The following is a 15,957-nucleotide window of genomic DNA, read 5'->3' as shown; positions in this document are numbered from 1 at the left end:
TATTTATCTGGAACCTTGTAAACCCTGAGACCATTAGGGCAAAAACAGCACCGCCCAGAACCGTAGCTGCCTGGCTGGTGAACTCAGCTGGCAAGATGCACTGATGTTATGCTCTGCTTGCTGGTTACTTGAAAGTGCAAATGCAACCTCCTCACAGTTAGAGGCTTTTGATGCAGAGTTAAAATTAAAAGAATAATATGTCTTAGATGGAGCATTCTGTGGTCTAATGTAAAATGAAATGCTTTTTCTTAACCCTGATTTTATTTTCATTTTAGTTTCTCCTGGTTGACTCTCTTTTCATATCATCATTACTTTCCTCCTGTTGTTTGTCTTAGATCAGGAGAAAGGTCAAGTGTCTTCATCTGATGGCAATCTCCATTGCATTTGGCTAACCATATGTTGATACAATTATATGTCATTGCCCTGGCAAGTATAATTGCAGTTGTCAGAGGTATGCCAGTATTACCTGAAATTCAGGATTTCAGAATGCATCAGAAGTTGTCTACGTTGACTGAGATTAATGACATGCTATTGCTAAAACTATTGTGTGGTTTTTTTAAACATTAATTCAGGAGTTACCTACTAGGTGTCCTACAAAACCTAAGAAGGAGAGAGATAAGGGGAAGATCACCATCTTTGCATTTCATTGCTCTTTCTGAAGCTTGGCATGCCTTCATAAAAAGTAGTTTCAGTATTATATTGAGCATAACAAGAAACTAATGACATACAGCATTAGACTAGAAACAAATCAGTAGGGTCGTGCTTTTAACCTCCCATCTGCTTACCTTTCTTCTCAGAGATGGCTGTTGTAAGCATTGTTGGATGGCTAGTCAAGAATCTTTATGAACTGTTTGTCGTGTTTGAGGGGTTTTGATTTCTTGACAAGGCTTACGCAGCATACAGATAGCACCTTTTGCTTTTTCTCAGGTAATATCCAGTATGCTTAGAGTAAGTTCTTGCTTCCCTGAGTGCGAAAATTGCTATTGCCAGAGCAGCTAGTAACATTGATCATCCAAGAAGAGAGTCTGGAGAAAAAAGAAAGCCTCATCCACCTTTTCCACTTGGGTATGCAGTTCAACTCTGTGTGCCAGCAGTACAGCCTAGGCTTGCTAGGACAACCTGCTGCATCCTCAGGCAGGATCATTTAGCTTCTGGCAGATCTAAAATACGCTGGGTCCCATTGGCTCCCAAGGAACATAAACGGGTAATGAGCAAGTGCCCAATAGAGAGCTGTGTCTTCAAAGCCCCTGGTATAAAATACTGCTTCACAGATAAATGGAAATTATTTGCTATGCTAACCTGTTACACTGTTTAGGTATAATAACCGTGTGTGAAGCAGGCCGAGTAGGAGTGAGCCTTCTCAGAAGTGCCGCTTCCTATTTGATTACTGCTACTTAGAGCCTGATGTGGTGTTCCTAGGAAGACTACAAGAAGCATTAGCAAAAGAGTTGGGATTTGCAGGTCCCCAGAGGGGACCTACTATTGCTGCTCTTCATTTGGCTGTGCTGCCTTGCTGGAAGAGGAATGGTTGGAAAGTGCATTTAGTTTTCTTCCAAGAACCTTGTTGTATAGGATTTTGGGACCGAGATTTATTGTGAAAACACTTGTGCTCACAAGGATTGTCTTTCTTCACTCTATATGCCAAGATTTGCTTGAGACATGAACTCAAAAAATCATAGAACTGTGTACATATGCAAAAAAAGGAGCCTGTTGACTATTTTGGAAAACATGAAGCTGTGAGAGTCTAGACTTGCTGAGACCTTCCTGCTTTGAAAGTGGCCATACTCTTCCATTGCCAATTTCAGACAGTAAAGCTGAAGTTGTATAGCTGAGCTTTTGGGGATTAGTTAGCTGTAAGTCCTATTATGTAATGTAGGCTGAGGTAGTTTGTATGTTGAGGGGTTTTGAAATGGTCAGGAGTTCTTGTGGTTTGGGGGGTTCTGTTGCAATCAAAAAGCCTTTTATTTGAAAATGAGAATACAGGATGATAAAGTGGTAGAGATAGCATCTGGAAGAAATGACTTCATGGAAAAAAACTTTGAGTTCCTGTTTAAATATGGTCAATAAAATTCCATTATTTTCTTAAAATAATTAAGTCAAATGAGCATTTAGTTTTGAAGGAAATAAATAAATGACCAAACTTTCAGGCACATTAATATTTGATTTGGAGATAACTGCATAAATATTGAATTTGAAGATTACATTCCAGAGCACTACATTAAAATTGCAAGACTTTTCTATTATCCTTCATAATGGAACATGAAATTGGAAACTTGTTCATGGAAAGAAAAATTCTGCTGCTCACATCTGCACATTCTCGGCACTGTTGTGTTAACAGAGGAGCTATTCTTCTCATACTGTGAGAAGAGAGACAGAGCTATCAGTAGGACATAGACCCTGAAGTCATTTGTGGTCCTTTTGAAAATTAATATGCACTGTTTTATAACTTTTTCTGGGTTCTTTGGTTGGTATAGAATGAAACTTTAGGGAGTTAGCGTACAAGGTGGGTGGACGTTCCTGTTTCCAGATGTAGCAGTCCAGAAAGCTTTGGTGTTCCTTAGCTTTTGCTTCTTTTCTCCTTCCTTGGGCTGCACATGTTTAAGGACCATTTAAACGTTTTCTTGACTTCCTAACCCTAAAACATTTCTAAGAAGCCCGGTACCACAGCTGGTGTAGCTCAGTATCATTTAGGCAAGGCAGCATGCTGCCCCAGCAGCGGTGGCGCCAAGGGCAGGCGCTGGGGGGCTGCTGCTTCTTCCAGTGCAGCGTGGGGCAGGGTGATGCTGGTCTCACACCACCTGTGCTCAGCCCAGAAGGAAATACACTTCTTAGGTTGTGCTTCTCTCTGTAGGTTCTGCAGCTCCTGTTAACCTGCAGTCTTAAATCCGGTGAGACCTGCGGTCTTGGCCCATTAGCTTGTGCATGTTTGTTACTATAAACAGTCTGGTTACCTGGTGTTTCTTACTCCTCAGAACACGTGGGATGTATTCAGTACAGCAACTTGCTGTTATTAATGCACTCAGTCCCCATGCGTAAATGTGTGCTAACTCATGGCTGTCCTGCTTCCCTTTTGGGGAAATTATTCTGAAAATGGAATAACAAATAGAAACTTGTATCAGACAGTCCCCAAGCATGTGTGGGCATCCAGTCCAACGTGTTTGCAAACACAGATTGATTTCCCAACTCTTTTTTCTTGTTATATTGGTCTCAGATAATTCATTTCCATAACACTACAGTTCTGCAGTTGCTCCTCGTATTCATGGTTCAGCAGTAAACAAAACATTCCCTATAGACCTGAAAATGGAGCAAACATTCTACAGCAAAGAGCAATGCAATTGTATTTCTTCCTAATTAGCTATACCCCAGTAGAAAAATTCATGGAATAATAACATAGAAGGTAATTGGTCATTTTGCCTTCATGTACAGTTTGTTGTTTTTCAAAAACTGCACATTTATTTTGAGGCAGAAGCCTATCCCACAGGTTGAGTTTAGTTCCTTTTTACATTATGGAGATTCTTCAGTGTAAAGAGTGTAAAGAGTTAATGAACATTACAGATTTTCACACCACAGGGCTCTGTAACTTGCACAGTTTTGTCTTAGGACAACAGAAGGTGTAAATGATGTGTAAAAGCAATCTGTTGATCTTTGCCCCTATAACTGAATGTATAAATTATTAATCATTTATTAAACCTCTCTGTGTTATTTATGAGTAGAGCAGAAATATAAACAAGTGACCTCTTTATCCTTTTCTTGTTTGAGAAAGTAGCTTCTTTATTTATAGAGCTGGTGCTGATAACAAAACACAAATTAACTTATAATGGCTGGTTTTGTACTCCCTCAGATTTATTCGAAAACAGGGACTGGATCGGCTTTTCCTGGAGTGCGATACGCACATGTGGCGCCTGGGGGACCGGAAGATCCCAGAGGGAATTGCTGTCGATGGAGGGTCGGACTGGTTTCTTCTCAACAGAAAGTTTGTGGAGTATGTGACTTTTTCCAACGATGATCTTGTAACAAAGATGAAGAGGTTTTATTCTTACACATTGCTGCCTGCTGAGGTATGTGAATTCAGAGCAATCCTTCTCTGTTTTCAAAACTGCAACTTTTGTGCTTGTCCCAGAGATCACAGAATCCTCGAATCATAATGGTTGGAAAAGCCCTCCAAGATCATGTGCTCCAACCATCCCCCTACCACCAACGTCACCCACTAGGCCATGTCTCTAAACACCACGTCCAACTTTTCCTTGAACACCCCCAGGGACAGTGACTCCACCACCTCCCTGGGCAACCCGTCCCAATGCCTGACTGCTCTTTATGAGAGGAAATTTCTCCTAATTTCCAACCTAAACGTCCCCTGGCGCAACTTGAGGCCATTCCCTCTAGTCCTATCAGTAGTTACCTGTGAGAAGAGGCCATCCCCCAGCTCCCCACACCTTCTTTTCAGGTAACTGTAGAGAGCAATAAGGTCTCCTCTAAGCCTCCTCTTCTCCAGACCAAACACCCCCAGTTCCCTCAGCTGCTCCTGACAGGACTTGTGTTCCAGGACCTTCTCCAGCTTCTGGACACGTTCCAGGGCCTCGATGTCCTTCTTGTAGTGAGGGGCCCAAAGCTGAACACAGCACTCGAGGTGCAGCCTCGCCAGAGCCGAGTACAGGGGGACAAGCACCACACTGGTCCCTCTCAAGCCCCTCTTAAGCCCAAAGCCCCTCTTAAACTCGGCCCCGGCCTGCCGAGTAAAGGCTGTGCTTCGCACTAAGGGCCGGGCCCCGACCCGCATGTGGAAATTAGAGAGGATTTTGCCTGATTTCAGTGGGCTTGGGATCATCCTGCTGTTGGTAATGAGAATTTGACTCTCGTGATGAGTAAGCCCTTTAGTGTTAGAACTACTTCTGCAGTTGTTCAGTTTTCTTTGTTTGTGGGACATCTTTCCAAAGAGTGGCTTTGTTTTATACTTTTAAGCCTATTAATCAATTACTGAACAACCAAAAATCCGGCTGCCATTTACTTGCAAATTGTTCCTCTGCAAAGCCTTTGAAGGCTATTAGACCTGGTGAATTGTCTTCATAAGTAGCTTTCCTCACTATTACCCATCCCTTTTATTTAAAAATAAGAACTCTACCGACAAAGGTTTATTGTTCTGTTCAAAACTCGGCTAGAAGGCATCATCACAAACCATTTAGATCACTCAGGAATTGTTTGGCTACACATGGTGCAGACAGGAGTGCACACCGGGATGGGTTTTTGTCTGGCATGCAGCAGTTTGTCGGGGAGATGTGGTTTCTCCAAACACAGCCCAGAGCCCTGCAGGCTGTGCTACACCTGCCTGGCAGGTACAGCGCTGCCCTGGCATGTCAGGCTCTGCTCCCAGGGTACATAGCATGCAGCCATCCCAACAAGACCCTATGACTGCCTTTAAAATGACAGCTTTCATCCTCACTAGCAGCCCCTGAACATTCTGAGGGATTGATGAGACCAATCTTGCAAATTTAGGCTTATTAGCTTGCCATGGAGTGCAGCGATTGTCATCTTATGATAGGAGTTTATTATTCCACACACACGTTGAGTAATCTTTCTCTAATCCCATTTCTGTTAAAAATCACCTTTTCTCTCAACTCTGATAACCTTTTCATCCATTATCTAGGAAAAATTTCTGTATCATTATGAAAGGACACAGGGCAATGGATAATTGGGTAGGGTTTTTTTTTTTCTTCCTCTCACTTGAATGAGAATGGATGCCTTTATGGGTTTAACCACACAGTTCAAGCATAAAATCCATATTCACTGAGCTGTCATTTAACATTAAAAAGGGTAGGGGGATTATTTGGGGGCCAGCCATGCTAGTGTTTTGCTGGTTATTTATAGATCTTGCTATTACTGATTTTAAAGAGAAGTCACTGCTCCTAAAATTATCTCTTGCAGAGCTAAATTTGATCTTATTCCATAGCTTCTCTCTACAAGGTTTTCTTTGCAAGATACATGGCTAGCTTCTTAAAATCACCCTGCCTTCACTGACCTGTTAACCTGCTATATCAGTCCTCATTACTCATGATTTATGTAATAGCTGATACTATGGAGATATAATTAGGATAGCCCAATAGGAATTCCTTCCTGCCTTGAGTCAGCAAATAAAGACTTATGATTTCAGATGTAATTGCAGGAGGCAAAATGTCCTTCTGATGCCTGGGGTGAACTGTATATTTCAGTACAAGGCCATTCAACTAGCAGTGGTTTCGGAGTGCTGGAAGATGCATAGACCCACGCAGGAGCTGAGACCATTTTTCGTAGTTACCAGGGTGGTGGCTGTGGTTTGAGAATTGTCTTTGGAAACAACTTGAGATTTATCATCAATACATTGCTCAGGAAAATAGTCCTAAATCTGTTAGACCGTTAGGACTAAGTTACAAAGAGAAATAATGGGAGTTTCTAAGAACTGCTCTTACAGCTGAAATAAAAGTAAAGTAATTGTTAGCACTGTTGCCTTTCCTGGAGCCCTTTGGATTCTGATGCCCAAAGCTGGTCATTTCAGAAGTGTGATTATTCTGTGCCAGGTTATTGTGGCATGGCCTCAGCTGTATGTTATTACAGTTTGGGAGTGTCTGTGTGTAGTGTGCTGGGATTTTTAAGACTTGATAGACCATGTATGTGTGGGGTGCTCTTTGTACATGGCAAAATGGTAGAGTTCAGTATTTCTCTCATTCTGAGAGAAAGTAAGTCACCTGCATTAGGTTCTGGCCCATAGGAAGGGAAGGAGAAGAGGGAAGTCCAAAGACCTGAATGTGTACTGATCTGATCTGTTTTTCTTGCAGTCCTTCTTTCACACTGTTCTGGAAAATAGCCCATACTGTGACTCCATGGTGGACAACAATCTGCGCATCACAAACTGGAATCGTAAACTTGGCTGCAAGTGTCAGTACAAGCACATCGTTGACTGGTGCGGCTGTTCACCTAATGACTTCAAACCAGCAGACTTCCACAGATTCCAGGTAACTGAACCATTCTCTTCTCTGGTACCCACAAAGAAGGTTTTCCACCTCTGCCGGGGTGTGGAGAGCAATCCAGCTACTTGGCTGCAGCAGGTTGTAGGAAGGGAAGCTTCCATCCCATGAAGCAAGGTGGAGAAAGAGGTGTGAGGATGCTCTCATCTTCACTTTAGGAGAATGACAAATTTGCTGTCCTGTATTTTAGCCCTTGACTGCTGTGTGGCAAGGTCCCAAGTGGGGAGGCTCTTTGGACTGGTGGATCTGGCATTGGTGGATCTGCTGTGCTAGAAAGGAGGGACGCTTGACGCACCTCACACTGTACCAATTTGTTTTGGTTTGGTTTGGTTTTTGAAGTTCCAGCTCAGGTGCTTTTGTGATTTCATGAATGTCCCAGCTTTCATTACGTACAAGTGTTTTTTGTCTTTGGAATAAAGCTTAAAAATTGACTGGAGTGCCTGCTAGTCAACCAGGCTAGGCAGGACTGCCTTAAAAAGTTTAATCGGTTCCTTTGTGATACGATTTCCTCAAGACAGACATGAGAGCAAATCCTTGTGCTCAGGGGAGCACTGGCTCGCCAGACTGTGTCTGTCTGGCCTGTGTATCTTCTGTTAAGAATGAATGACTGCTTGTTTCAAGGTCACCAGATTTGCAGTTCTGTCCCTACAGCTCCTTGAGGTTCCCTGCATAAAGCATATTTGTTCAGGCTTTGTGTGGGATGGGGAATGTGTTACCCTACAGCACAAAAATGATGACTGCTCCAAAACAGAGACCATTTCTTTATTGTGCTGTGCTGCCTACCAGACACAGCTGAAGTCAGTGACACGGGCGCTCACAAAAAGAGCAAATGAGATGTGATCTAAGAGGGTCTCTGCTGTCCCAGACTCTGATCCCAGCAAAGTGTCCAGCACACAATAAATGGCAAGCCTTAAAACACTCCTGCAAGTCTGCAAAGGCTGACCTGCTCCAGGCTGGGAAACCAACCCACAACGACATTTCAAAAAACAATTGGGCAAACTGAGCAGCAAGGGAAAGATAAGCATTAGAATAGATGTAAAGGCAACTTCTGACACTTGCCCGATGAGAGAGCCCCTCAGATGAACACACCGCACCAGAGGGCTTGCTGGCAGTTCCCACAGAGGCACAAAGCAAGCTGTAGAGGAGGAGATCAGAGAGCCCACAGCGTGTGCCACCTCAGAGTAAAAATGAACATCCTCAAAAGAATTTTCAACCATCTCAGGCACTTTTGAACTCCTTGGCACCTCAGAACCCATGCCCAAATACTAGCAAGGCAAAACAAAGCACTTTGAAAAGCTGATGTTTTTTGAGTAGTGTATAAACCAGTAGTGTACCTGCAATTGTGTCAAGTGAAGAGCAAAAAATCTCTATGGGACTGGTCAGAAGCTGAGAAGCCTCAGTCGTGGGTGGCATCTCTCCCAGAATCCTGTTACCACCATAGCAACAAATCCATACAGGCAAAATGCTGCTCTGCCTCTTCTGAGCCCCGTGCCCACAGGATGCTTTGCTGCCTGCCTGCCTAATGACATGTTCCAGTGCCGCAGGGTCTCCAGGCTGATACAGAGAGCCTTTTCCATCCCTCCTGCATGTGGAGAGCCTTCCTGAGCAAGGCAGCAGGAGGTGGCTCCTGGCACAACGTGGTTAGCACCTGCAGAGAAAAAGTAATGTCTTCTGCCATGACAGTTACCTTAAATTTCTTGCACAGATTTTTTTTTTTTCCAAAATTATACTGGTTCCTGCTAACCAGGTGTCTGGGAATAATAGATATGCTGTCTCACAGTCTTGATATCCAGACGTTTGTGTTGCTTCCCTAGAAGCTAGTCATCAGACCTGTCTGAGGCAGGAGGGGAGAAGGCTCTTGAATTAAGGGTAGTGTCTGGCTTAGAGAGTTCATTCTGAGGAGACCAACAAGGCACTAAGTGCACAACAATGCACTAAGATAAATAAAACGAGCATTGCTTCAAGTGACTTTTTTTTCTGCAAATATGCAAAGAATGGACAGCAGGGAAAGAACCTAATCTGTGCAGTAATTCTGATATCTCTGTGGGCTATGAGGATAACTGCTTTTGAAACCAGACGTGAAAGAAATTTGTGTCTGTGTCACTAGAGTGGGGTAAAAGCACCATATTTCGTCCTAAGTTACAGTAGCCATTTTTATTGTATTTACACCAATAAATGAAGCAAGACCAGGCCATGGGCTAAGAACTGGCACACAGTAATCCACAGTGTTTAAATGTTAGCATTCTCTGTGGCATATTTTTGACCCATGCCAACTAGCAATGCCTGAGCATGGCTCAGGAGAAAGGGCCAGGAGTTGTTCCCTACAGCCAGCGCAGTTAAATGAGGCCCCTCTGTCTATAGGGAACAGTCCAAGCCGTATGGATGCAAGCTGCATCACACCACTTGTCCTCAAGAGCGGAGGATGAGCCCTGCCCTGTTTTATTCACCAGCATTAGCGCTGTCTAAATAACCTCCTACAGCTTTGTTTTCACTGAGACATGTTCGCACGTTGCATTAGGTATTCTGCTGTAAATAGTCTCTTCCCTGTGAGAGTATGTGCCTGCAGAGTAGTTTGTAAAGTGATTGAGGAATTGTGACCAAGTTTTAAAAGTGCACCTTACATTAATGCGAGTTGACTTCTAGGGTTATCCTAGCCATTATTTCAAAATAACCGACCCACTTGAACCATTTAATTGGATGACGCAAATGATGGAGTTGTGTGTTATTTGTTCTGCCTTAAACAGAAGGGATAAAATGCATCATAAGAGGTGTGGAAAATGTTGAATTTCTGATGTTTTAAATGGCTACTTGTCACACTCAATTCATTTTTCTTCCAAAAATGCTTTTCAAACCAATAAACAATGTACAGTGTTCTAAAATCCCATGTCCAAGTAACAAAGGATCCTTTTCTATCAGAAGAGTAACAGTGCAACCCATGATTTTCCTTAAACTGTCCATTTTATTTAACATGATTTTTTCCATATCCTACATATTAGCAACAGCCATAACATATAATTTGCCTTCATTTTCACGTCCTAAAACGATTTAGCATTTTCCCCTCATTTGAATGCAGTACTGCCTGAAAAATCAGGAAGATAAGGTTGTTTGCAATGACAATATACTGAGCAGAGCTGTGGAGACTGCTGTAATCACCCCGTTCATTTGGGGTTTCACACAACAGCAGTATGTTCTCTCAAAACCTCAGCATAGTCTCCCCTAAGCCGAGGTGGCCCACTGATGGAGAACTTCCCCTTAAGGGCACTTGAAGCCTACTGACTGGTATGGAGACCTCTGCTGGGCTTCTCTGTTGGTCTGATCTGATTCAGCATCCTTGGTGGACATAGTCAACTTATTCCTGTTTGCAAAGAAATTTATTCTGAAAGGGTGACGCTTAGCCCAGGGCAGAGCATTCACGTAGGGCTGGCTGCCTCATGGAGACCTCAGGCTGACTGCACGCAGGTAGGCCTCACGTCATGGCCGCCTGTTCTCCACAGGAGAGGCTTGCACGGAGGGCAGGGCTCTGCATTTCTGCAACAGAGCAGAACCATTTTCACTGAGTAATTGCATAGTTTCTACCTGAATCTCAACCACGGTCGCTGGTTAAGTCACCTTTGGCTGTGGGAAAGTTCTGTTCATGCCCTCAGCTCCAACCTATTGCTTAGGACACGGTGTCATGACTAAAAATGGTGTCTCTCACTCTGGTGTCTTTTCCTTTTGTATCCCCACAGCAGACTGCCAGGCCGACTTTCTTTGCCCGCAAATTTGAAGCTGTGGTCAATCAGGAGATAATTGGCCAGCTGGATTATTACCTGTATGGCAACTACCCGTCTGGCACCCCCGGCCTCCGGGCGTACTGGGAGAACGTGTACGACGAGCCTGATGGCGTGCACACCCTCAGCGACGTTGCGCTCACCATGTACCACGCATTCTCCCGCCTGGGCCTGCGGAGAGCCGAGACTTCATTTCACACTACTGGAGACAACAGCTGCCGGTTAGTTTGGGTCGTTCTGTCTTTTTTCTGGGTGTTTCTGAGGAGGCAGGCTGGACTGCAGGATGCTGGAGGAGGTTCATCCACTTGGATGTCCTGGCTCAGAGCGCAACAACCAGGGCCAGGCAGCTGCAAGAGTAAAGTGCTTATTTCCAGGAGTATTTAGGCCTGTAATAAACTGTTGGTTAGTCAGGGCTGACGTTATGTGACCTGTTTTCTGCACTTTTAAGGAGCTCCTTTGCAGCCTGATGAAGACTGACAGGATCTAGTTGGGCACTGCTGCCCCCGCTGCTGCGTTTTCTTTATTAATTTCAGTGAGTGTATTATACCCACAGCTCCTATACCCTCCGTGTGATTGCAGCAGAGGTCACGTTCACCTCTATTATGCTTACCAAAAACACAGGACAGGATTTCAGAATTAATCTAAACCAGGCTGGTTAATGGCCCTTGCTTGTTTGCTCTCCTGGGTGCATACACGGAGCACAGAGAACTACTTGCTGGAGCTGGGTTTGCTGCTTGCTTCCTGCAGCTGTCTGTGACAAAAATCTTGCAACAGGTGGGATCCATTAACATCAAATAAATAAAGTGTATGTATATATAAATACATACATATATATAGCAAATAAAGGCCCTTACTAGGAGAAAAAAAAAACTTGTGTGAAAAAGGAATTTAGAATATATAAGCCTAGCAAATAAGAGTTCAGCGTAAAAAGGTTTTGAAGGAAGAATTCCTGGTTTTAGACTTCAACAGAAAAGACTCACCTCATGGTGGATGCTTGCTGCCTGCAAACACATCTGAGGCTGTTTAGATTCAAAGCTGAGAGGGTTCTTCTTTTAAAGTCTTACATTACAGTCTCTGAATTCCTTCTTCAGAGTGTATTTTTGGGACCCTGCCTTTTGTAATCTTAATGGAAAACACATACAGCCTAAGTCAGCAAGCATGGAAGAGAGTCCTTGTGTTTTGACAGATAGAGTTGGCCCCTCTTGTGTTCTTGAAGGAACTGAATGCACCGTGACCTTCTTACTTAGTCATGGAAGTGCTGAGCAATGTCCTATTTAGAAAGATGTGGCAGTAAGTGGTCCAGATTCCTATTACAGCCTTGCCAATAAAGGTTACCAGTGCAAAGCAATAAATGATCAATAACAATTAGATATAAATAATCACTAGTAGCCTGACTTCCTTATATGAAATAAAGGCAGACCAAAAGAAGTCCTGGGTCATTTGTCCTGCAGAGTGAAGCCAGCAGCGAGGATGAGAGCTATGTATAACCAGTACTGAAATAATTTAACAATTACTTCTGTGCTTATTTCTTTTGGTGGTATTCCAATTATGATTTATATCAATAATCAGTTTCATTTCTGGGGAGCTTTTCACTGCATAGGAACTCAAGGTGCTTTTCAGGCTTGCTCAGATTATATACAGGGAAGTCACATCAACCCCCACTGACTGCAGCTGTCTCCAGGATAAAGGAAAGCTCCTTTAGAGTGGGCTGCAGCCTCACAAAACAGTGCAAGGAACAACTGCAAGCAGTGGTATGTAGTGGAAGCTTTATTTTCATACCTACCTAAGCCCCCTAAAAGCGTCAGTGTCCAGTTTAAATCACAGAAAAATGGGTAATCCTCAGGTTTATGATTCACACCTTTTCTATCTGGATACTCTGTTGTCTTTCCACGTGTGCATATATGCACTTGCTCCTGCCCTCCCATAATTTTGCATGTCTCTAAAGCAGTAACAGCAGGAATATATTTGGGCTGAGCACCTTGACAATATTCCCTGTGCCGTTAGGGCCCACAGCAGCAGGAAGTTAGCTGATATTGCAGTCACAACCCCAGCTCATTTCACACTGCTGCAGGCACTGCGAGGAAAGCCTCGACCGCTTCACATCACATTTGGAGTCAATCCCATGCTGCCTCCCGCAGCTGCCCAGGAGACTTTTGTAAGAGAAGCTGCCTTGCACACTTTTCTAACAAGGGCTAGCTCACAGCATCAAAAAGATGTGCCCCCTGCAGACTGCTCTGGTACCAAATTAGATTGCATATCAGCATCTTCAGTGGAAGCAATGCTAATGTGCGATTGAGATTTAATTTATTTCTCTCCATCTCTAGATGTTTTTACTCACTGCTGCCAAGAGACAATTTACTCAGACTATTTCAAGAATATTGTAAATATTTGCAGCTGCGCATATATAAAACAGGAGGTCCTAGTGCTCAGCACAGAAGTCAGATTGTTGCTGATACTGCCTGCATAGCTTTGCTATGCTCTTGCTCGGTCCTTCAGTGCTGCCCTGTTTGTACCCCATCTTGTTACGTTTATTTCTTAGGCTCTAGAGACTTCTGGGTGTTGCTGGTGTCAGGTAATGGAAAGTCATCCTTGGTTAGCTCTCTTCCTGCTAGTGTCTTGAGCTATAGTAACTAGCATAAGGAGTCGGTCTTAGCTGACTTGACTGGGAAGGCTTAATACTGGTTGGTTCTAAATGTGTTGGAAGCACACCTGATTGACAATTAATGTCAGGGTTGTGAAGTAGCAGATTACTCGATTTCAGAGCCATGAACATACTTTAAATTGTTTTTACATCCATATGTGCACACACCCATCATTACAGTTCTTTCTAAGATTACAGCAGACAATTGACCACAAATTTTAATTATTTGAATCAATGACTACATGGTCTCTAAAATCCAAACTGTAAGAGAAGGCTTCCAAATGTCCCAATTAGAGGTTTTTCCTCTGTTTGACCTTTTTTCCGTTTCTTTTTAATTATGAGTAAAAAAAAAAAAAATCTGTGGCAATTGCCATCTCAAATCTTTAAGGAACATGAAGTTCATTCCCTAAAGTACAGGGACCGGATCCTAGTGTCCACCACTGCTGTGCAACGTTGCTGAGCGCTGCCCTTGGGGCATGAGCTGGAGACCAGATTTATTTGCACAGAACGGTTTGGGGCATCAGCTTGCCCTCGCCCAGCCTCGCAGCACCCTCTGCTGTCCCCAGCCTGCTGCTGTCCCATTATCAGGTACCACTGGGGACTAACCCTGATGAGGGCAGAAAAAAAAGAACGTTGATTTAGAGCAATAAACACATTTCTTGAACATCATTTATCCTCATAAACAACCTAATAATGAATATCTATGGGTGGCAATTTTTACCCACTTTTTTACCCAGTTAGTAAGGGAGGGGAGTTTTCTGGCATGTGGAGGTATCTCCTAAGGAGCTTAAAGCTGTGGGTAGCTTCTAAATGAGTTTATATTCTTAGTAACTTTTATGTTTTAGGGTAATCAGAACAGCCTAAGAATATTTGATAATGAGTCATGAACACATTTGAAATCTCTTAATGTACAGTGGTGAATTTTCTAGTTAAAATGAATGCTTCTTAAGCCATTATCTCCAAGTAAGTAGAGATTTCATGTCTCTTGTGTGTAACCATTGGGTGTGTACATGTGCTGTTTTACAGATACTATCCCATGGGCCACCCAGTTTCCGTCCACCTTTACTTCCTTGCTGACCGTTTCCAAGGTTTCCTAATTAAACACCATGCCACCAACCTGGCTGTCAGCAAACTAGAGACTTTGGAAACGTGGGTAATGCCAAAGAAAGTCTTTAAGATCGCAAGTCCACCCAGTGATTTTGGAAGGTTACAGTTCTCAGAGGTGAGTATTCATAGCCACCCAAACGATTGCATGCTAGTTCAACAGCCTTTGGAAATCGTATTGCCATGTAATTTTTAGCTCAGAGTGGCTCAGCAGTGTAATGCACAGCTTCTTTTTTAAAGGCAATACTGTGGTGAACCCTCACTTCTTACGTTACCCTGAATATCCTCATTCCTTTCTGACAAACTGAAGGTGTTTACTGTTGTAAAAGGGACTCAGAAACTTAAAAGTTTTGTGATTGTTGTTGTTATGACTGCTGTGAAAGATACGTGGGAGCTGAAAAATGCGATGTTCCTGCAGCTCCAGATGTGAACAGGGATGTGGTAAGCATTCCTCTCAAGAATATGCTGGGAAAAAAAACATAAAGCTAGTGATAGGCAGCAGTGCCACATACAATATTGATATTGTAACATGAAAGAGAAAATTATCACAGCAGTGGATGAGATTTCCCACAAATCCTGTTATTTCTTGTAGGGAGTTGTCTCCACATCTGACATACAGTGTAAAAAGTGTACCCTAAAATGTATCAGGAAAGTTGACCACTAATAGAACTTGACATCTGTGTTCTGTTTTAAAGATACAACTGCCTGAGCAGTTAATTTCGTGATTTTTCTTGTTAAGCCACAAATTTCAATTAAGGTACAAAATTGATTGAACAAATGCGTTCCAGTCATTATGGCCAAGTCCATAAATTACCGTCTTCTTGGGCAATTAAGAAATGCCTAGGTAGGATTCAGTGTTTTGGTGTGCATGGCAAATCCATGACATTAATGTGCCATTAAAGAGATGGATGGAAGGTGTGTTTCGTTTATCAGTGTGTCTGATGGTAGACTTGCCATTTCATGCAGTGATAAATGATCATACAGGCTTTAATTCTTGTGATTTGTAGGAGTACTTCTGCTGTTTATTTGATACTTTTAATCTCGCCTTCAGCCTGATGCCTGCTCTGAGTCTTTCTTTCGAAAGCAACTGGGCTGGCAGCAGGAAGAGTTTTTTCTAATTGTATGGTAAAAACAAATACATTATCTCAGTATTTTAGAACTCGAATAAAAGTATTTAGAAATACTACATCTAACTTTGTCTCAGCTGTAGGGAGGAAGCAATCACGGGATCAGAATTTACTCACTGGCTATTTGTCCGGTCCCCCCTTTCCCCAGGGCATTAGAACCAAACTTTTTTTCCCCAAACGAGCCCTGCAGCAGCCATGAGCCTGGCCCACAGATGTCCTGGAGCAGCAGTGCCCAGCATCAGTGTCCCCTGATGGAGAAGCAGCAGCATGTCAGTTGCTTTGCTCATTGCTGCGCTGTGCTCACAGCTCTGCTGAGCATG

At 43.2% G+C, this 15,957-nt stretch overlaps 1 protein-coding gene across 4 annotated transcripts in view; it reads left to right on the top strand.

Moving 5' to 3' along the window:
• Window positions 1-15,957, top strand: part of XYLT1 (xylosyltransferase 1) — a 185,402-nt gene that overhangs the window by 155,833 nt on the left and 13,612 nt on the right. For all 4 annotated transcript variants that reach the window (XM_035548728.2, XM_035548730.2, XM_035548729.2 and 1 more), the window contains exons 6-9: window positions 3,842-4,058; window positions 6,807-6,983; window positions 10,724-10,986; window positions 14,433-14,628. In XM_035548728.2, coding sequence (XP_035404621.1) covers window positions 3,842-4,058; window positions 6,807-6,983; window positions 10,724-10,986; window positions 14,433-14,628 — 853 coding nt within the window. The remainder of the gene's footprint in view (window positions 1-3,841; window positions 4,059-6,806; window positions 6,984-10,723; window positions 10,987-14,432; window positions 14,629-15,957) is intronic.

Source organism: Cygnus atratus, chromosome 15 (genome assembly GCF_013377495.2).
Source record: "Cygnus atratus isolate AKBS03 ecotype Queensland, Australia chromosome 15, CAtr_DNAZoo_HiC_assembly, whole genome shotgun sequence".
Lineage (NCBI taxonomy): Eukaryota > Metazoa > Chordata > Aves > Anseriformes > Anatidae > Cygnus > Cygnus atratus.
The sequence above is the reverse complement of the archived record's forward strand: the minus strand, read 5'-3'. Positions and strand labels throughout refer to the sequence as shown.